Source organism: Astatotilapia calliptera, chromosome 22, assembly GCF_900246225.1.
Source record: "Astatotilapia calliptera chromosome 22, fAstCal1.2, whole genome shotgun sequence".
Classification (NCBI taxonomy): Eukaryota; Metazoa; Chordata; class Actinopteri; order Cichliformes; family Cichlidae; genus Astatotilapia; species Astatotilapia calliptera.
The window spans coordinates 15,472,516-15,494,686 of NC_039322.1; the positions used below are offsets into that span (position 1 = coordinate 15,472,516).

The following is a 22,171-nucleotide window of genomic DNA, read 5'->3' on the forward strand; positions in this document are numbered from 1 at the left end:
AGCTCTGCAAAATTGCAAGCTGCACCTGAACAGTCTAAAATGCTTAGTTGGCTGACCGGGCTTTTTTTTTTTTTTTTTTTTTAAACCCTTGTTTGCAACACATTTGCAAAAATGCCAGCTTAGCATGCCCACAAACAAGGAGCAGCTGCCTCAAAAAGTCTTGACCATGATGATGCCACATGTGTTTTTTATTTATTTATTTTTTCTGGCACAACTGAACATAAAAGTCAGAAGAGCTGAAGATCCAGTGAATTGTTGTTGTTTCTGGTCACACAGTGCTCTCATATTGCTGAAGGGGGAACTCAGAATTGCTGATTCTTTGTGTAAGCATGAAAAATAAATGGTGTGATGTGGTGCAATGACATAGTTTGTGCCATTTAGAATCATACGCTGATTTCTGTTGCTGCATTACTGAATTCAAGCACTGTTCATTCATTTCATTGTCTGATTGCCTGCCGACCAATAAGAACGGACTTGATTTTTCAGAAGGCCGTTAAAGAAACATGAGATATGTTTCAGAGGGAGAAATGAGTGCAACAGCAATGTTATAGCATGAGAGAATATGATGTGATTTAGTTTTTATTTTTTCTATATGAAAGAATGTAAAGCTGTTCTATCATACTCCCGAATGTATTTATGAAACTGTAAATGAGCATACTGAGCATATAAAGTATGTGCAGAGTTTGAGTGATGAGTGATAGGCCACAGGTTTCTTCCTGCACACTGTCACGTAGAACCAGAGCTTACTTTCTAAGAGTGATTATTAGCAAACAAGTAAACAGACATAAACACAAGCACACTCAACCCAGTCAAAACATGGCTATCCACATCCCTCAATAAACAATTTCTTTATAGGAAAAAATGTGCAAGTACAGGTTACAAAATAGCAACATCTGCTCAGTACTTTATCGACGCACACACAGAGTATGGTTTGTCACAGACTCCTAATTTAATTTCTCCTGGATCCTGGTCTTTCACATGTTGCTGTTTATGGTGATAAGTACAACAAAGAAGATGATTTACAATCACAAAAACCTTTGTATTCTGCAGTTTAACTGTGGTTTGGCCTCCTTTGCTCTATAAAACTGTTTACTGTGACACTTATGCACTACTTATTGTTTCCGTTGATATCACTGGTTCTCCGAGAGCTTCAGCAGTATTCGACCTGATTTGTATCTCGCCGTTTTATAGATGACAGCAACAATGTGGAACATATCAGAAAGGAGCCTGGCGGCCAATGAAAACAATATTTCTCTCAGATTGCTCAGTCACCTTCTATTTCTCATGATGACATAAGCGTTTTATGAGCATTTAAACAGCCTCGGGTCGGGACGGAAATCCAATGTGTGAGCTTTGTGCATGTGCAAATTCTCATGTGTGCAAACAAGTGGCTGTTTAGTTTTGCCCTGGTTGAGTTTGTGCAGTCTCTTGTGCTGTGTGTAGCTTTTATATACAGCTGAATACAGATTAGAGCCAGGGCTAGAGTGAGGGCTGTTGGCCAGAGAAACCTGGCAGCCAACGGTCCACAGCGCAGCCAGCCAGGGTACCCTGGTTTCAAATGACTTCTTTTACTGTCCCCAGCAGATCAGTTCTACATTAACAGTAATTTGTGTCTGTGTTTGGCACAATGAAGGTTCAGATCCGTTTTGAAAGGTGGATTGGCTGTTTCAAATAAAATGAACTGGGCAGGAGGGAACGGCATGTTTAGCCAAAGGAGCAGATGACCCAAGATGGCATTATTTTAGATTAGCTTGATTTCTGCGACTTTTTAAAAAGCGGAGTTTATATTAGTGAAAACTGAAAACTTCTTTATGTACACGACATTATTTTACGAGTCAAAATTGTTATTTTATGTCACTTTTTCATGTTAGCCTATGAAACAAATGTTCTGTTGAACGCACTCCAAAACCACCACTTGCCGCTGGTTTTGTAAGTGCTGCTCATGTTCTCCTCTTACTGAACCTTCCTTTTCTGCTCCATGCAGGTGGCTGCGAAGTGGACCTGTCTCGTTTTTTCCAGCTCATCAATGACATGGGCGGCATGCAGCAGGTGATGGACCTGAAGAAGTGGACCAAGCTCGCCGACCTCCTGCGCATCCCCAAGTCTGCACAGGATCGGCTGGCCAAGCTGCAGGAGGCTTACCTGCAGTACATCTTGTCCTACGACTCACTCGGTGCTGAGGAGCGCTTGAGACTGCAGACTGATGTGCTGCAGGAGAAAAAGGACCTGGAGTCTCGCCGCGGCCCTCTGGAGGGCCTCGCAGATTCTTCAGCGCCTGGCGCTTTCTCTCTGCCGCGCTACGAGCCCAAAAACGGGCTCGTTGGCGGGATAGTGGGAGGGGCAACAGGAAACCACCGCACCAATGGAGTGTATCACCATCTGAAGGAACTGGAGGCTCAGGTCAAAGCAGGCCGGCGCCGGCTCTTCGCTCAGGAAAAACAAGGCAAAGAGGACAGGCAGCATGCGGAAGAGCAGGAGGTGGAGGACAGGGGTGTTCTCAGTGACCAGCACAAATGTATTTACAAGGTGAGGATGAAGACGACACTTGCTGTTTATGGCACACATTTGAAGCATACAGACAAGAGGCACGTAAGTTTACCTTTTGTTATTGCTTATGCATACGTTTCTGCTCTCTGCACTTTTCTTGTGATAAGTCATTACATGCTGTTAACACCTTTTGTCTCTTATTGACCTGCTGTTTAAAGATCAGCTCCAAGGCATGGAAACAAGTGACGTCTACCTTATTTCCTTATGTTATGGTCGCCCTTAGTATTATTTTCATACCACTTTGGCAGGCATTGTTGGGTTTCTTTTACTCCTTTGGTCCAACCTGATGTACATTGTCTTGTTTATATGGTAAATGTGCGGTTGGAGCGATCTTTTCTGGCCTGTCGTCAGTGCCAGAGCACCTTTTTAGAGAGACTTCAGTGAATCGAGATATATATCGCTCATGAGGTGTAAACATTCAACACTTAATTTGACTGTTTCCTCTGTCACATCTTAAGCGACCAAATGTACACCCTGTTTGCTTGTGCTATATATTGTTTTCAACAAAGTGGATTTCACTCGGAGACATTGTTGGGATGTTGTTAACCACACAGTTGTGAGTGCCTATTGAATTTTCTTACTGTGCTCTTGGTAACAATATCGTGCTGTTAACTGCCACAGTTCGTGGTTTGTTTAAGCAAACCTCAGAAGTATGCACACCTGCTTTTACACAGAAATAGTTGGGCCATTGAAGTGAGGGGCCGGCAGTTTTATTTTCTTGTGGTTTTGTTTTAATATTTCTGTGCAGCTGTGTTTGGTAAGGTGGTCTGTAGAGTTGCTCATGTGTGTATTTGTGGACCACATAAGATGCATTTCCCCAGCCCGCTTGCAGGCCTGCTGATTATGGCTGGCTGAAAATGTAGGTCAGAGAAATGGCAGCCCCCAAAACAGCGCGTACCCATCCCCCCCACACTTCCAAAGCCCCGCCTCCACAAGCTTTCATAACCCTTCAGCTCCTTGCGTCCAGCCCTCTCCTCATGGCTTCTCTCCTTCAGCCCATGTCCTTGCTCTCAGCTATTTTCCCAAATATCCAGTCCTCTCCACAGCCCCCCCCCCCCACCCAGTTTCTCTCACTCTTGCCAAATTCTCTGCGTACCTATTCGACCCCCAGTAGTTTGTGCGCATGTGGAAATTTGAAATTGTTCACTCTGTGTGCACAAAAATGGGCCATGTGACTGTTTGTGTACATTTATTTTGAAGCAGCATCTTGGGTCGAAACTGTAATTAAACTTTCTGTGTTCACTCACTGCACAATACCCCACCCATCTCCAATCTGGATCTCATTTGATTTTTTTTTTCTGTCCTTTCCTTTTGATAACCAAATCCCTCTGTATGTACACCCCCCCCCCCCCCAACAAACGTGACCCTGTAGTTATACAAGTACTGCTCAGTGCACAGTGACATGTGAATGGCTGTCACTGTCCTGACTTGGAAGTCCTGTCAAAACGTGACTCATCACTTTTTTGCAGAGCTCAGATTTGTGGCTATTATTCATCACAAGTGCCCCCCAAGAGGAGCTTATGTTTCACTTTTTCGATCGAGAGGACAAAGTGCACGTCAAGGGTGTAATTAACTGTAATTACACTGGGAAAAAGCTCGAAAAAGCGCCGCTACTGAATGACAAAAAGTCTTGTCGGTGCACCAGACTGTAATTTAACTGCATTGTTTCACAACCCTGAAGCTAGTGCAATCATAAAAAGAACTAAGTCAGATAGTACTTGCAAACACATAAGAGGGAAAAAGAAGAAAAAAACAAAATGTCACTGTGAACATTAGGAATCCACAAGGTCAAACTTCAGCCTGGTCTGCACATCTTCAGGCTCAGAGTTGGCAGATTTATGGTCACCTTCAAAGATTCTGTGTAGCAGGGTGTCAGTGGGAGAGGGTCAAGTCCAGGGGAATTGTGTCTCACACTAACAAAGGGAGTAGAGATCCTTATAGAAACACACACAGTCAGATATGCAATGTTTTATCCTTATCGCCCTCCATTTGACTTCTTGACTCATGCATCATGGGAAAAATAGATTCCACTGATGATTAATCTTAAATTCATGTGATTTGCAGGGGAAATCGGTGTCTTTGACCAACTTCTTCAGGATAGCGCGGAACACCATGACCATGTGCTTTAACAAGGAACCGTCTGCTGCTGAGGTTGAGGTTAGCATCCTGTCATCTTTATCAAACATCATCTTCATTATCTAAAGTAGCTTTCAGTGTTAAATCTTTGTTGTAATTACTTTTTTTTAAATGAGAAAACATTTAGCCCTATCAAATAATACATCTGTTAATGAAATCAAGCAGACCGTAACTTTAAGATCATTTTTAAAAGGTGAGTTGGTTTCTTCTCGATGTCAGCTACCAGCATGACTGACCATGAGGCACACCTGAATCCTGTACTCAGTTTCATGCATACTTTCTCTTACTAGTTTTCTGTTTTTGTCCTCTTGCAGCAAGAGTACTGGAGGATTGTGGAACAGAGAGATTGCCATGTGGCAGTGCATTGTGGGAAGGTGGACACCAGTACACATGGCAGTGGTTTCCCCACAGGAAAGTCAGAGCCATTTTCAAAGTAAGTGTTTCTCATCCATCTTGTGAGTTTGGGTACATTTTTCTACCTGCAGCAAAGTCTTTACCTGATCACCGGTCAGATAAAACTTTTTAACAGTCAAACTATCTGCTTCCTCAAAAGTCATTCTTATAAAAACGTCTTCTTTTCCTTCTTTCCTCAGACATGGATGGAACCTCAATGTCCTCCCAAATAACTCTGGATCCATACTGAGGCATCTGGGTGCTGTGCCTGGTGAGAATTATTTTCATAGCACAGTCTGTACGTTGCTCTACAAATGTAGATGGTCTGTGTTATCTTGATCACTCCAGATGTTTGAGCCGTTTCTGTTGTTTAGCCTGCAGATATTAATGTTTCTGTCTCACTTAACCTTCCTGTCTCTACAGGGGTGACCATTCCCTGGCTAAACATTGGCATGGTCTTTTCTACCTCATGCTGGTCTCGAGACCAAAATCGCCTTCCATATATTGATTACTTACACACTGGTGCTGATTGCATTTGGTAAGTATGCACAGAGGCGTTGTCTCAGTGTAAGTGTGTGCACCAAAAACTTGTTAATATGGTAAAAATGTGTAAAATTAGACGAGAGAACTAATAGACTTGAATAAAGGAAAACTAAGTGAAAAGTTTGAAACTGATGTCTGTGTGTGTGCTCGGACAGGTATTCTATCCCTGCTGAGGAGAAGGCTAAGCTGAACAAGGTGGTCCATACACTGCTTCAGGCCAATGGCACGCCAGGACTAGAGATGCTGGAGAAGAATATCATGGTAAGTCTATAAAAATCCATTCACATATATTTTAACTGGAAGGAAGCGATGCTTTTGATCCTAAAACTTTGCAGAGTCACTTGGAAATGTAACGCCGTTTATTTCACTCTTCCAGATATCTCCAGAGGTGCTGTGCCGTGAAGGCATCAAGGTTTATCGTACTGTCCAGCGGAGTGGCCAGTTTGTGGTCTGCTTCCCCGGTGCCTTTGTCTCTAAAGTGTGCTGTGGCTACAGCGTGTCAGAGACGGTGCACTTTGCCACACCACACTGGATGAACCTGGGTTACCAAGCCGCAAAGGTCAGCATATAAATCAGGGCCGACAAAGCTGAACCAAAGGCCATTTCGATGAATAAAGACACATTTTACATCACTGTTTGTTTTTATTTCGCAACAGTGCTGTGGACTGCAGCTGTTAAAGATTCAATTTGGGTAGAGGTGATTAACACTGAAATGAACTTAATTCAGCCGGTGTTTTGACCTTTGAGTTCTGTTTCATGTTTGTGAGCGTGAGAGAGCTCCCGAGTAAACCTTTGGCTCGTTGGACTTCATTATAGCTGCAATAGAGGAGAAGAAAATGTTCCCCATTGTCATTACGGGCATAACAGTGATGGAAGTACATCTACTTTCAGCAATGCTATCATACCCACAGCCACATTAAGATTACCCTTCAGGGTAATGTGACATTCATAAAATGTGCTGCACTGTGGAGCACTGCCTGAAACACACTCTTGCAAATTACAAACATTTTTAGTGAGGAATCATAGGAGAGGATGAGAAACATTGATCTTGGTTACACTACAAATATTCTCTTTGTTATACATTGTCAGCATTCTTGGAGTATATTAGTCCACACCTTTATATTTTGGCTGAAAGCTGGACAAAAATAGATATTAAATGGCTGATTTTTTGTTTGTTTTTTCCACTCACAGGACCTGAAATGTCGTTGTATAGCCAAACCATTCTCAATGGAGAAGCTACTGTATCAGATCGCCACAGCTGAGTCCAAGAGGGACAACGGCCTACTCCTCACCACCATCTCCACCCTTCTCAAAGACCTCAGGTATGATGCAACAACTCATACAAACGACAAACACGGCAAAGCTACAAATCCAGTTTTATTAGATTTCTAAAGATCGCCACATCAAACACTGCCTATTATGTATCAAACTTCTGGGTTTTGTTTGAGTCAGCTTATGTTCATAAGATAGGTGTGGTCTAATTCACCTTATAATGACTAAATGTACTGTTGTTGTAAAGGAAGAGGAATAAATTGTGATTGAAGTTGGCTATAATACAATTATATCCATTGTGTTACTGTACTGAGATCTGAGTAAGTGCCATTCTCTGTAAGCTCCACTCTGATAGTTTCCCCTTGATAGCAGCAAACTTACTTCCGCTCTCACTCAGAGTGTTTTTGTCCATCAGGAACATAGAGATGCGCCAACGTCAGGAACTTTACAAGGCAGGTTTGCTCTCCTCTGCCCGTTATGGCACACACGATGGCAGCCTGGGACCCATCGAGGGACGTAAGAAGCCTCGCGGCAAATGGCTGACACTGGAGTCCTCAGAGAGGCGCTGCCAGATCTGTCAACATCTCTGCTACCTGTCCATGGTGAGAGCACAACGCCCAGGGGTTTAACATGACAGTGTGTCAAATGTTAAATGGTTTGGGTTCAGTTTACCTGCAAAGGACTTCCTTCCTTCCTTCCTTCAAGTCAACATATTCATCCTAAATATTTATAAATGAAATCCTACATCTGGTTAGTGTGGCTGTAATTGTAGGTCTCTTACTACTCGACCTGCTTTAGTGATAATGTTTCGTATAATAATAGTACCTTTTTTGTTGTGCTGGAGGCCAGGCTTGGTGAATTGGAGGCATGGCTCCACACCGTTGAAAGTAAACCTGCAGCTGTAATGGCTAGCCAGGCCCAAAGTAGTTTAGCTGTCACCCAAATGCACTGCCGGGAAGAAAGGCCGGCTGCTGCTGGAAGGAAGCGCAGTCCGAAAGAGAAGCCCTTGGTACACAACTAGCACGTTCAAAATTCTAACCATGTGTTTTTTTCCACTCAGCGACACCTGCAGAGAAAAAAACTCTGGTCATTGGCAGCTTCATACTTAGAAACGTGAACCTGCAGACTCCAACAGCAGAGCATTTGTTTGAACTAAAGATAAACGTAGATTTACTTAGACTGTAATTCAGATTGAAAGTAATGGCATCCAGTTGTTTTAATCACAAGTCACTAAAACTAACATTGAGTTAGTGTGTGACTTTACTAACAGCGTCTTCTCCCCAGTCTGACCTGGGTTGACATGCATAGCTGGATGTTGTCTTTTAGCTGCAGGCTGTCTGGGAGGTGTCCAGCAAACAATATGGGCTTCGTGGGTAACTGGAAAACTTTCTGTGGAAAACATGGTCTTTTTTAGAGAGACTCCAACCATCCTACTATGGGTGGTGCAGCTCTCATCTCTATGAATGTTGCTGAATTTATTAAAAAACAAAAATCATGTGTTTGATTCTGGATGATCTATGCAGAGTCAAGCACAGGAAGCAGAGCTGCATTTGTAAGCTGTGTACACACTGGAAGGGTTTTGCAGCAACAGCAGAGATCACAGAAACAATATCTGAACACTATTTGGCGCAAAAACTGCTGACGACACAAAGTGGGAGGGATCTGCAATAGATTGTATTCAACTTCAAAGCGACCAGTTGAATAGACTATTAGTGAGAGTGAAGAATACAGTTGGTTGACGTATGACCTGGAAGTCAATACATTAGAGGGTCACCTAGGCAACCGGAGCCTGAAAAGTCTGCATGCGACCAACGATCAGCTTCAAAGCGATGCACGATGAGTCTGAATCTGAATCAAATCTTTATTTCAAACATATTATTTAAAAAAATGTTAATAAACAAAAAATATTTTTTTTTGTTTATTAACAAAATGGTCTGTATTTTTTCCATCACTTAGAAAACATACTGACCTTTTTCCATTCAAAGGGGAGTAGGAGGAAGTAAATGCTTACAAATTTCAACCCCTATTAGCAAATCGCTTCCAGTATGTATGCAACTTTACACGTCTCTCAGCAGCTTCCCTCCCCCTCCAAACTCACAGAGACCATCTGCTCCCAGAAATATATGAAAACTATTTCAATAGAGCAAAACAATTGAATATTGATTTATTTTTTATATTAGGACTCTCTCAAAGTCCCTGTTAGTAAATGATGTAATAATCGATCAACATGTTGATTTATTTTCTGTTACACTTTAAGTTTAAATGAAGGCAGTGATCTCTCACTCTAGTTTATTAATCCCGCAAAGACTCAGACAGCTGTAATTATCCTTAGCCTTAAACAGTTGAACTGTAAAAGACAAAAAGTTTCTGTTGGCAGATTTATGCTTGTAGATGATGAAAACAACAACTTCAACACTGTGTTTAATTCATTACTACCCTCAACTCAATATTTTGATCACATTCTTGACCTTGTCCCGACATATTGCATAGGAACTGAGCATTTAATGTATTTCTCAAAAAACCTCTTTTGTTTAAAATATGAACTACAGCGCTCTGGAAAACATTTCTATACAGTAGATGTCTATACAGAGGATACGATAGAGGATCTCTTAATCTTAATGTGTGACTCCCTGGTACAGTTCACACAGATGGTGGAAATTAGGGATCCGCTAATTTAGAAGACTGTCATCTGGCCTGGAAAAATAGCTTGATTCCTTATGAAAAACAAGTCCTCAGTAAAGATAGGCCATCATGCTGTTTGTCACTGATAAGACAAAAACAGGAACAACCCCATGTTTCTTCTCAGCACTAGTCAGGCTAATCAGTTTTTCAGTTCTGTTAGCTATCAGTAATAATGACTTCACGAATTTCCTTTCAAATACAATTTTTATCATTATTGAAAAATGTCAGATGTATGATATTTAGAGTGCTTCTTGCCAATTGATCTCACTGAAGTAATTACTTCAAGTAAACATCAACATGTCTGTTAGACCCAATCGATCTATCGAATCATATCTGATGGATCCCAATTTGTGCATGTACATGGGGAGTTTTCGTCGTACACTGAAGTTATTCATGGAGTTCCACAAGGTTCTGTCCTGGGCCCAATACTTTAAATTTTTTTAAATGTTTTTGTTTTTTACGTTATATGTGGTTCCCTTAGGTTGTATTATTAGAAAACACTGCATACATTTTTGTTGTTATGCAGATGATACCAAGTCATATCCATCTATAAAGCCAGATGATTCAAAAAGATTTGGTAATTTCTTAATTTCTACTTAAGAAAAAACTGAGGTTATTGTATTTGACCTTAAAATCTCTTATAGCCATGAAGTTACTTTAGATGGCATTACCTTGGCTTCCAAAAACACAGAAGAATCTTGGACTAATTTTTTTTTAAACTGGGATATATCGTTTAATTCGCACATTAAACACACATCTATTATTGGACTTTTCTAGAAGCTCCCTTAAAAGCCTTTAGGTGATTCTAAATGCCACAGCAAAGCTACTCACAGGGACTGGAAAGAGAGAGTGTATTTCTCCAATCCTGGCTTCTCTTCATTGGTGCCCCTCTAAATCCAGAGTTTAAGTTCGACTCTACCTGTGGTTCATAAAGTGTCCAGTATCAGATTGGATGATCCTGAAGCATCACTTAGTTATGCTGCTAAAAGCTGCTGAGGGACCATAATGCACTTGTTTTCCAGTGACCTCTTTTTCAATCCTGATTAATTTGTTTGCCAATTTTGCATATTAATTAACCTTTGTCTACTCTCTCCCGTAGCTTGTGCATTTTCCATGGTCTCTCTGTGCTCTCCTTTCTCTTCTTTCCCCTAACCCCCAACCGGTCGCGGTAGGTGGCTGCCCCTCCTTGAGCCTGGTTGCGCCAGAGGTCTCTTCCTGTTAAAAGGGAGTTGTTCCTTCCCACCGTCGCCAAGTGCTGCTCAAACGGGATCATCTGATTGTTGGGGTTTTCTCTATAGTATTGTGGGGTCCAGCACGAAGCGCCTTGAGGCAACTGTTGTTGTGAATTGGCGCTAGGAGTTGTTGTTTTTTTTTTTTTTTTGTTTGTTTTTTCAGTTTGTACATATTATTCCTGCAGTATGCTCTGTAAGTTAAAGGTAACTTACTAAACATACTTAATACTACTGAGATAACAGTATAAGCATGATGAGTATGAGACATTATAGAGATTTATCAATATTTCCACTTTTCACTAAGAAAATAAATTCTTTGTTTTACTAAAAGCCTTTTTTTCCCGTTTAGGTGGTTCGGGAGACTGACAATGTGGTCTTTTGTCTGGAGTGTGCCCTGCGCTATGTGGAGAAGCACAAATCCTGCAGAGGCCTTAAGATGATGTATCGATATGATGAGGTAAGCTACCATTGTGTGGGTCTGCTATGCTTCCATTCTCCCTCTGTCCAGATGGGGGAGACATCAGCTAGCTTTTCACACCGCTACTGAAAATGTTTATACTGAGTTGTACCTGTGGTGTAATCAGACTTTCAAATTTTTATTTGTTTTTTTAACAGTAGACACACCTGTACTTTGCCATATTCCATTTTACCTTCTGCTCTTGATTTGTGTGCATTTGCTTCATTACCACCTTTTTTCTCACTTTTTTCTGCTTCCTTTTGCCACACAGGAGCAAATCAACAGTTTGGTGAGCCAGGTGTGCGGACGAGCCATGTTGAAGAACGGAGGAAGCATCGACGCTGGAGGAGTCATTGTTAGTGGCGGAGGAGGGGACCCCTGCCACGGCTTAAGCCCTGCCAAAGCATCGCCAGCCAAGCGAGGACCCCGAAAACGCGCCACCGTAGAGGTGTCTCTGGCCCGCCTGTCGTCCAGCCACATGCCCAAGGCCGCTGCCGTGTCCTGAGGCGGGACGCCTCAACATTGCCACCCATGTGTGCTGTGCCCACATCCCACCACACCCCCTCCACTTCTCTGAATCCCTGTGTTTTTGTTTTTCCACAGTAAGCAGGATCACTATCAAACCGCTCCTTCTTCACCGCCCGATGTTAGAGATTGTTTTTGAGCTTTGAAGACCCCCCTTGCCTGACCTCAGTCTCCATCTCTTTAATAAGCAAGAGATTCTCCTCTCCTTTAGTAATGACAGGCTTGTTATAAGGAAAAGGAACTAAAAAGAGAAAAGCAAGATGTCTTTTTTGCACTAGTGTGAAAGAAGAATTTGTTTTTATTTTGGATGATTTTAGAACACACACACCTCTCTCTCTCCGAGTCAATATTGAAAGCATTAAGTATAATGTTCACAGACTTGACAGGCCTCATTTTACCCTTTAGCTCCACCTCCACCCTTCCTCAGCTGATAGGTTACAATAATTACCTTTTTCTTGCATCACTCTTTCCTGCCTTCCTCTCACCCATGATACTGATACATCACATGTCCCTCAACTGTGAACACAGGAGGAATGAAAAGGCGGCCTTCCCCCCACTCACCACCGCTCCCTCCCTCCCATGATTTTGTGAAATGAAAATGACATCAAGTAGTTGCCCAAAGTTTCTCTCTGTCCTTTATTTGAGGAAGAGGAATCACTTTTAATGTATTCTTGATGCAGTTCCTGCCTATTTTTTCTTTCTTTTTAATGAAATGTGGGTTGGAGATGCAAGGTAAAAAAAACTTGAAAGACAGATGATGTTGGTTTACTGTTGGTTGGCTACAATTTGTTTTTGTTTTTTTCCCCAAGTTCAGTTTATGAATCTTAGCTTTCTTTTTTCGATAGTTTTGTTTTGTCGTGAGAAATTTTCTGTGTATATTTTTTATTTTTGTCATCATTGTGGACGTTTTCTTTTTTGTTTTCTGTTCGTCGGCGGACGTGAGAGGGGCAGAGCTGCAGCTGCTTGACCTGTGAAAAGGTCACCTCACTTCCTTGTAGTATGGAGGGATCCCTTCTTCACTAGCAAGTGGAAATGGTGCCTGATACTTAGCAAGGAGATCCATTTTATTGGTGCTGTTGGTTATAATTACTGTATAACAACACAAAATTCTTTTTAAAGGAGGAAAAAAAAAATCTGGGGGTTGGCGCCTGCTATTGGTTCACTCTGCTAGCTCACGCGCCCCCCGACCCCCACAGGGCAGAAAGGCTCGTCGGGCTTTTCTGGTTCTAGATGTGCAATCGTGTTAACATTCCATTCTTCCAGTCCTCTTGTTTCATCTGTACCAGTAAACATTAATATTATATTATATTATTATTATTATTATTTGGGTTTTTTTTAAGCTTTGTTGATCTAATGTGTTATCTCAAGTAGAGCCACTAGTCAAAGAGTGTAAAATGTGAAATATCAAATCCAAGTTTTTCTTTCTTCTACTGTCTTTTTTTATTTTTTTTTTATTTTTTCCCCTTTCCAGATATATTAGTGATTTTTTTTTCTTTTTTTAAGAGCGGAGAAAAAGCCCAACGCAAACAAACATCAACTTTTTTTTTGTACATAATCCTGTAAATTTCTTTAAATACTTGAGCCTTTTTTTCTGGGGTTGAGTAAGAAAGAAAGGAAGGACCAGAGAAAGAGAGAAAGTGTTCCAGAGGAGAGTGGTCGATGAAGAAAAAGCCTTACGTTTTTCCCTTTCTTCATCCATGTGAGTTTGACGCTTACAGGGTTGCTCTGGTAAATGTGTATAAAAATTTTAAGTGCTGCTTATATCGCTAAGAAAGAAGATATCGAGTAGCCAACGACTGCCCCCCCCCCCCCCCCCCCCTTACCTGCCCCGCCTCCTCCCTGGCCTCCTGATCTAGTTTTGTTTGTTTAGCTTTACTTTTTTAAAGAAAAGGGAAAAAAATGATATGTTCACACAAAAAAATGGGTTTTTACATTTTCATTACTGAAAATTCAACAAAAATGTAGTAGCTACTCATGTTGCACTGAGCTTGCCAGTGGTGACTGTCAAGGAAAAAAAATCCTATAATCCAGTTTGTTGGTTGTTGTCCCTTGCAGAAGACTGAACTGTTTTAGGACTATTTAATGACATACCAAGTCGGGTGTTTTCAACATTTAAAAAAAAAAAAGTGGTTGTCAAGTTTTTATGGCCTTACAATATATTTTATTCAGATGGGATTTTCTTTGTTTGTCCTTCAGTTATTTTTTTCTTTGTTTTTTTCCTTCCTTTTCTACAGTATAAACTACTTTGCTCACAGTGGGGTCTTTGGTGACTTAATTTATTTGGTAACTCGGCCTTTCCCTTCATTCGGAAAGAGAGTCTCATGTTGGTTAAATTGACTGTTTTTTACTTTTGCAGTTTGTACTTAAGGTTTAATAAAAACTTACTGACAATTCACTGTCATTTCTTTCCAACCTGCTCGTGTGTCTCTTGGTGTGCTGATTTCCGACTGGATGGCGAGGAGAAACTCTCCAAACTGCGTCATAATTCACAGTTCAGAGATTTGTAACATTAGATGGATATTTTAGGGATGTGGAGACTCATTAGCCCTGCGACGGACTGGCAGTCAGTCCAGCGTATATTCCACCTCGAACCCCATTACAACAGGGATGGGCTCCAACCTCCCCATGACCCTGGGATGGACGATGGCATTTTGAAATAACCTCAGTCTTTTCTCACTTACCTCTGGGAGTATCTACCCAGGAGCGTGACCTAAAACTTATTCAGTTATTGGTAATTGACAGAAAATCAATTAGATTTTAATATTTTTAAATCATCTTAATTTTTTCAGGTTTTTGGTTCAGTAAGTTAAACTGAACTTTATGTGCAGTGTTTGTTTTAAATTCTGAGGGAAAAAAAATAATTTATGGAAACTTGTTTTCGCCACTTAAATTTTTTTTAGTTTCAGTCTTTACTCTGTATGATGGTCATATGGTCATCTCAACACCCCCGTCCAGACTTTGTTTGTGGCATGCAGCCAATCAGATAAAGCTAGTTTCAGGCACATGATGGGGCCCTGTATGAGACAAAGGAGGATTATTCTGAACTGTGAATCATATTGCAAGCTTTCCCAGCAGAATCCTGCTCCTCTCATCTGCTCCCTTTTGGTCACCACAGCGCACCAACTGCCTCCACCTCACCCTATCACTAGCATCCTCTGTCACATGGACGCTCTGCATGGGGCTCAAAATGAGCATCACAGTTACCTGTTAAAGCGCACTGTTGTGTATCGACACAGACTCTTTACTGTTCACAATAAACCAAGGCATTCATTTTTAGCCTCAAAGTCATTTTGAGCTCTTGTATTGCTTTCCCCTAATTTCCAGTTACCCTTTTTTTTTTTTTTTTAAACAATGAATATACACAGAAATTCAACTCACACAAAATAAAATATTTAATTATCCTTTCTCCCCTTAATAATAACGCTCTGTCTATTCTCTTACTGTGTTAGCTTTCCATTGTTAAATGGTAGGACTATAAAACAAGACTTCTTACTTTTCTTTTCTTACTGCTGTAACTCGGATGAAAATTAAACAACGCCGGGAGACAAATGTTTATTAGCAACAAGTCAGAAATTTTAGGCAAATGTCAACAACTGCAGACACAGAGGTCTGGATGCAGTTCAGTCTTCTGGACATTGTCCGGTGCATAGCACACTGTCCACAGCAGGGATTTGGTCCTCGTTCAACAGAAGTAGTTCACCCAGAGATCACATATCAAAGGAATGGCAAAGGTTAACTGTCGTGTGTGTGTGTGTGTGTGTGTGTGTGGTAAGTCATTGTTATCATTGTACCCGATCTCCACCCACATGTCTGCTATACAATGTGTTTCAGAAACCACTGTCAGGTGCCTGCCTGCTATTAAGCTTTGTTTCTACTGGGTAATGGCACAAAACCATTTTGAACTAGTTTACATCCGACGTGATCTAGAAGACTTTAAAAACAGTGAAAGAAATGCTTTTGGCTTTTTAGTTTCAGAAAGTGATAAAATATTCATCCTTTTTCTTCAGAAAAAAGCGATCAATAAGTACACTGCTCAAAGAAAACATTAAGGGAACGCTCGAGCATCATAGTCGGTTGAACTTCAGTGATATAAGTCTGTCCAGCTAGGAAGCAGAAAGCATTGTGAATCCATTTCAGCTGCTTTGGTGCAAATCATAGTGATAACGGGTTTACCAGAGGCAACAACAAGACTACCACCACAAAAATCCTCTCTCCTTATCCCTCCTAATCCTCTAGTTTGTCTTTTTACTCCTTATCACAGCTGCTAGCATGAGGATCGTACCTCCAGCCTGTTCAGGTTGCACAAGCAGTCCGGCTCCTCCAGGATGGCAGATCTCAGGCGGATATACTTGAGCTGCACGGTGCCGGGCTCTGCACTGAAGCACATCGGGCCCTCGTGGAGTTTGTTTCTGACAGTTTGGTGAGAAACATGCACGAGCAGCTCAGCTGGAGGTCATTTTGCAGTCCTAGAGGAGCTGGACTGGAGAAAAACTCACTTGCAGCATTGCTTCAAATGAAAGGAAAGACTGATATGCTGAGGTTTAAATGACTTTGTGTCATACCAAGTGATGATCGAGTGTTCCCTTCATTTCTTTGAGTAGTGCATCTTTGCATTTGTTGCACTAAAATGAATTGTGGAAGAGAAATTGCACAATTGAAAGTCTCATTTCAGAGCTTTAACCCCTAGAACAGTTTCATAGAGCACATACATGAGAAAACCTGTGCAAACAGAACCAAAGCTATCCCCGTGGTTTTACACACGTGGATTTTATAAAGTATAAAATCTTTGGCGGGTGAATTTGCATGGCAACATTTCTTTTACAGATTAAAAACTGACTTCACATTTCTGACCTGCAGTTAGATTTTAAAAGCTAGCTTCTTTATTTTGGCCAAATGGGGTACTTTAGGCTCCACGCTTAATCTCCAACACAAGCAATAATGGGAAACACATGACCGCTGCAGTCTATAAGCGCAGTGAAGGATGGAGCATAGCAGAAGGGTCGTGTGGGTGATTTTTGGTGTGTTTCTATGTCCTCATTACTCAGTCGTTAATCAGTAACAGGCCTCGACATACAGCAGGAGAAACAAAGAAACAGGAGAATCGCTCAGCCGTTAGATGACGTTATGCTGAAAAGGAAAAATAAAACAAACAGTTTTATAAGATCAATTAGAATTGAAAACTGGCGTCTCTCAAGGTAAGGTCATGTGGCAGTTAGTGCACTGAGGTTGCACTTTCTATCATATGTTTCTCTGACATATGAGAGGAATATTAAGAACAAAGCCAATATGGTTCTGAGTTTGATTTGGCAGCTGTTGGGTGCTTGTGTCTCACTCCGCCTCTCCTCAAACCTCTGGCCTGCTTTCCTCACAGTCTTTGCTGGTCTGATCTTCGCGCTCCGCCCTGTCCACCAGCACCGTGTCAGGGTGCACCTCTTCTTCATCCAGGGTCACTACCACAGGGGGTCTTCTCCTCCTTCCTCCTCCTCCTGATCCCCCAACGCCCCCCCCTCCTCCTCCTTGCTCACTCTCCTCCTCCTCTTCCTCCTCGTCCTCCTCCCCGGCCTCTGTGTCCTGGCTGGCGGAGTCAGTGCAGGTGGATGATAATGAAGAGAGCTTGTGTCGTAGCTCAGCCTGGGTGGGAACTTGGAGGCTGATCTCTGTGGTGAAGGACTCGACGTCTGGACCTGAAAGACAGGAGGGGGGAAGTGGGTAACTTCACACTTTGAACTAAAAAAATTGTTCTTAATTTTTTGAACTTCTTAGTTTAAATAACAGTTAAATAAACAGAAATTAAATAGTTGACTTTGATAGGGTGGCAGGAGGACAGACAATAACTATGTCTCTGAGTCTGTGCGTAACTGGACCCACTTCCCTTAAATAACCCAAATAATTCTATTATTTATGGTTATTTATTATTTACTTGCTGTCTCAGGCCGAGGGCTGCTGCAGATAAAATGAGGCAACTGCTCTCATTTCTTTGGAATGACTTCACAGCTTTAGTTCAAACTTGCAACGGACTGATCGACTGTAAACAGAAAGTGTAGCATCAGACGAAGAGGAACTCAGATGCTGAAGATTACTGACTGCAACAATATGTTTCCTCAGCAGATCTGGACAGATGCTGATGGTGCATCGTGTGTTACATCATGTGGTGTGCTTGTCAGATTTCTGCTTCAGTGAATTTGTTATGAATCACAGGCTGGCGACCTGTTCAGGGTGCACCCTGCCTCTTGCCCTACAATAGCTGGGATGAGCGGAAGTGAATGGATGGACGATCGGTGGGAAATTGCACTCACCTTGCACCTGACAAAGGGTTGGACCCCCTTTTACTTTCAGAAATGCTTTAAATTCTTCGTAGCACAGATTCAACAAGGCACTGGAAACATTCCTCTGAGATTTTGGTCCATATTGACATGACAGCATCACACAGGTGCTGCAGATTTGTTGGCTGCAAATCCATGATGCCAGTTTCCCCTGAGATGTGATTTAAGTTACTTTGGTTGTTGGTGCCAGATGGGCTGGTCTGAGTGTTTCACAAACTGCTGATCTACTGGGATTTTCTGAAATAACCATCTCTAGGGTTTAGAGAGGATTGTCTGAAAAATAGGAAATATCCAGTGAGCAGCAGTTCTCTGGGTGAAAATATGTTGTTGATCTACTTTGGTGATGGCAGAGGTCAGGATTGTTTCAAGCTGATAGGAAGGAAACAGTAATTCAAATAATAATAAACTTGAAGATGGGCTACGGTATCAGAAGACAACACCAGAAATGTTTCCAGGACCTTGCTGAATCTGTGCAGCGGAGAGTTAAGGCAGCTCTGAAGGCAAACGGGGTCCAACCCATTACCAGCAGGTGTACCTAATAAATCTTCAAGTGAGTGTATATCTCATGTCCTTTTAGGGTAAAACAACTGACAGTTGAACATCTGGACTGTGCTTTTATGACGGAACATATATCTGACATCAGTCCACGTAGTCTCAAATACAAATGCAGATATGTGATTTGTTGTAGATGAACCCGGGTGGTACTTTAATGCACAGTTTGAGAACGCTATCGCTAAGATTAAGTGAGTTTTATGCACTGAATCAAAAGCCAGTATAACAATAACCAGTCTGTTTACTTCAGGCTACAGCCATTCTTTGTGTGCACGGCTTCCGACCTGCAACAGGCGAGGCAGCGCTGTTGTCCTCTCCTCCAGAGTGCAAAAACACATCCAGAGCCTCGTGGTCAGACATGTCCATCAAATCCATCTGCTCCAGCATGTCCACATTCACCTCCATGGATGACATGCTGCCTATTGGTTCTGTACACAGCAAAGGGTAAATGAGGTATTAGCGAACACTGCAGCAGAACGCGGCAGCACGGGCTGAGTCCAGCAACAGTGGGATTGTTTTTTTCTTGCAGAAGCAAATGGGCATGTTCAAGCTGGATGGCATTCAAAGTGGATAAGCTTGTATATAATGCATACAAACCATATTTGGTTTACCTTAACATCAAAAGCATGCCTACAGGAAATACCTGGAAATTCAGCATATTGAATTTGCAGGTATCGTTAACTGAAGTAACAACATTCTTCCCGTGAAGGCTAAGAGTACTTCTGAAATGCCTGAATATTGCTTTAAAGTTAAAAATAGACATCGTGATTTAAAGCATGTGAAAGAGATTTAAAGAGATAGCTGACAAACTTGAGAAATCTGATTTCCTGAGGCGCTTCTTTCAGATTGCTGACGTTCTTATTATATATGAAAGCACAAATGTGTGGTTGTTGACAGCAAGGCAGCACATCAGAATGTTTAATGGGTCTAATGTTTTAATAGTCCACCAATACATAGATTGATTGGAAACTCCTGTTACACTACAGCTAAGCCTGGATTCACCGCCTTGCACAGGTGGGGAGGGTGGAGGGGGTTCTCCACCCTCCCCACCCACCACATCGTGATGTGCCACATGCGTCGTAAACAGCCAGTTGGTACACTAAGAGGATGAGGGGACGGGGTTGTGAGAGCATGAGGAAGAAGCAGCATGACTGGTTGTTGCAGAGCAGTGAGATAAGACGCCATTGGCTACCGTACCTCAAAGAAATGAGGAGAGCAGAAGAAGGGCGGCACAGGGAGGGAGAGCAGAATAAAAAAAGAGGAAAGAAAGAGGAAAAAAACAGAAGGGGAATGTTATTTCCCGTGGAGACTGCCCCAAGGTCTCCTTGCCCTTTAAATAGTAACACAAAACACAAAAAGATCCCACACAGACACAGGAGAGCGCCGTCTTTTCAGATGCCTCAACTTGGGTAACTCGCCTGAATGTCCGCACGCGCACATTAAGTTTATATACACAGTGACTGTTGATGCGTACGCACAGAAAGTGAATAAATGAAACAAACACGTTTATCTCCTCTGCTCAGTGAGGACAGCAGTGGTGCTTTCTGTGACACGTTTCAGGCTCTGATTCTGCCTAAAGACTGCTCAGTGGGCCTCGGTGGACAGGCGCTTCCGTATCTGCTTTGTCAGCCACGCAGTCGCCTCCATAGTAGCTCTTCGGCCTCGTAAAGCATAGCATGAAGGATGTTTTGTTTCACTTTTAAAGCTCCGTTTCCTCCATGTAATAAATAGGCAAACAAACGGGAAGACACACACATGGATACACAACTGACAGCTGTGGTTATGTTATGTGAAAGTCTAGGTCCAGGAAGCACCACGTTGAGAGCATCGTTTCCATGTGACTGCCTCTAACATGCTCTTCTTTTAGCACCACCGTGACCTTGCCTAAAAGGTTCTCCTGCTGGGAAGGACTGTCTCTGCCTGCAGTGAGATTGCAGAGAGTGAGTGAGTGAGTGAGTGAGTGAGTGAGTGAGTGAGTGAGTGAGTGAGTGAGTGAGTGAGTGAGTGAGTGAGTGAGTGAGTGTGTGAGTGAGTGTGTGTGTGTGTGTGTAAGACCCTTGGGACTAGCTTTTGATGGCTCAGCGGCTTATGACATCTGCAGCCTCCCTTTCGCTCTCGGAGTCTCCAGCTGTATCTTTGCTCTTCAGTAGCGCCGCCCTGCTGTAGGGATTTACAGCTATATTAAGGGTTATGAGTTGTGTGTTCATTGGTCATGGAGAGGTGTTGGTTTCAGGTGATTTTTATTTTATTTTTTTAACCACTTTAAATATAAACATGTCCAGTCTTTTTGTACCACTAATATAAAAGAGCCAATACAGTGCTACGCTTCTTCGGATAATGAGCTGTGACTATTCCGCTCACTGCACTGATAAAAAAGCCTTTTGAGTTTCAGTGAACGCTCCTTAAATCTCTTTCCTTTTGCTCCATCTCTCCCTCCGTCCTTACTTCTCCACAAGCTTCTCTAAGCCATTTCCAGGGTGATGTGGGGAGGAGGGCAGATGAGGGAAAGAAGAAGAAAAATCACATTACAAACACTGGCCAGTGGAGTCTGTAACATCTCTCAGTGCGGGGAGCTGTTTCTGCACATGCTTTGGGTATTTCAGTAGACGTTTGGCAGCAAATACATGGAGGCGCAGCGGGATTCTGTTACAATCCCAGAGTACGTTTATATATCATGGTGGCATCATTTAAAATGTAATGACTCTACTCGTGTGTTAAGTGACAGGCTCTCCTCGCTACGTAAAGCCATTATGACTCAATCTCATGGTATGCGGTTAAAGTGTGAAGGTCTCAGCTGATAATGAAATTTATTCACGCCTTTGCATTCACCTTTAAAGAATTAGCACACAATACTACCGAAACCTGAAACCCTCAACATCTTCCTTTTGCGCTAAAGGCGACGGAGCGCTAGGAAACTAAACTAATATCAGAAAACGTCTGACCTTACCGCTCCTCCTCCTCACCTCGCCTCTCAGCAATCTGCAGGTAGCCGGTAGACAGGTACTGCTCCATGTCCTGCTGAAAGGCCTCCTCAAAGAACTTCTGCCTCTCTTTCACCTTCACCTGGGGTGGCAGGCCCCCTCCTTGCTCCGCCCCGGGGACTCTCTGTGCGTGCTCTGCATCCAGCTCCACTAGAAACACATGAAGTGAGACAATGTAAGTACTACCAATCCACTGTGAACCAAAAGTGGATTTACATTTGCAGTGTAGCTATAGTCAGCTTTATATGGCGCAATATGACTTGAAGTTTAAATCTAACAGTCTCTGTAAGCTCATCCGTCCATTTTCTGGATGTCTTTGGCTCAAGGCCTACTTGCTGTGCGCTTCATTTTCTGTTCCAAAATGTTTTACTGTTAATGACTCATCACACAGGAGAAAGGAGGATGCCAACTCACGCTCATCAGTCTTTATGGGAGGCTAATGATGAGAACCCTGGTATTACCGAAAATGCCCATCTTTCTGAGGTCTACCCTCCTCTTTACCTCCAAACTCTGTCTCCTTTCGGTTTC

General features: G+C 42.3%; 2 protein-coding genes across 6 annotated transcripts in view; one reads left to right on the top strand and one right to left on the bottom strand.

The window, feature by feature from the left end:
• Positions 1–13,224, top strand: part of jarid2b (jumonji and AT-rich interaction domain containing 2b) — a 105,856-nt gene extending 92,632 nt beyond the window's left edge. Inside the window, exons 8-18 of one of the 2 annotated variants that reach the window (XM_026155637.1) lie at positions 1,985–2,589; positions 4,612–4,704; positions 4,998–5,116; positions 5,277–5,347; positions 5,500–5,614; positions 5,775–5,880; positions 5,996–6,178; positions 6,811–6,941; positions 7,307–7,493; positions 11,155–11,262; positions 11,534–13,224. In XM_026155637.1, the coding sequence (XP_026011422.1) occupies positions 1,985–2,589; positions 4,612–4,704; positions 4,998–5,116; positions 5,277–5,347; positions 5,500–5,614; positions 5,775–5,880; positions 5,996–6,178; positions 6,811–6,941; positions 7,307–7,493; positions 11,155–11,262; positions 11,534–11,767 (1,952 nt within the window). In that variant the 3' untranslated portion in view covers positions 11,768–13,224. The remainder of the gene's footprint in view (positions 1–1,984; positions 2,590–4,611; positions 4,705–4,997; positions 5,117–5,276; positions 5,348–5,499; positions 5,615–5,774; positions 5,881–5,995; positions 6,179–6,810; positions 6,942–7,306; positions 7,494–11,154; positions 11,263–11,533) is intronic. The other variant, XM_026155636.1, reaches the window with a different exon arrangement.
• Positions 13,225–15,318: 2,094 nt separating this feature from the next.
• Positions 15,319–22,171, bottom strand: part of dtnbp1b (dystrobrevin binding protein 1b) — a 65,106-nt gene continuing 58,253 nt past the window's right edge. For 3 of the 4 annotated variants that reach the window (XM_026155642.1, XM_026155640.1, XM_026155643.1), the window contains exons 2-4: positions 21,626–21,793; positions 18,947–19,090; positions 15,319–17,471 (exon numbers count right to left, since the gene is read on the bottom strand). In XM_026155642.1, coding sequence (XP_026011427.1) covers positions 17,131–17,471; positions 18,947–19,090; positions 21,626–21,793 — 653 coding nt within the window. In that variant the 3' untranslated portion in view covers positions 15,319–17,130. The remainder of the gene's footprint in view (positions 17,472–18,946; positions 19,091–21,625; positions 21,794–22,171) is intronic. The other variant, XM_026155641.1, reaches the window with a different exon arrangement.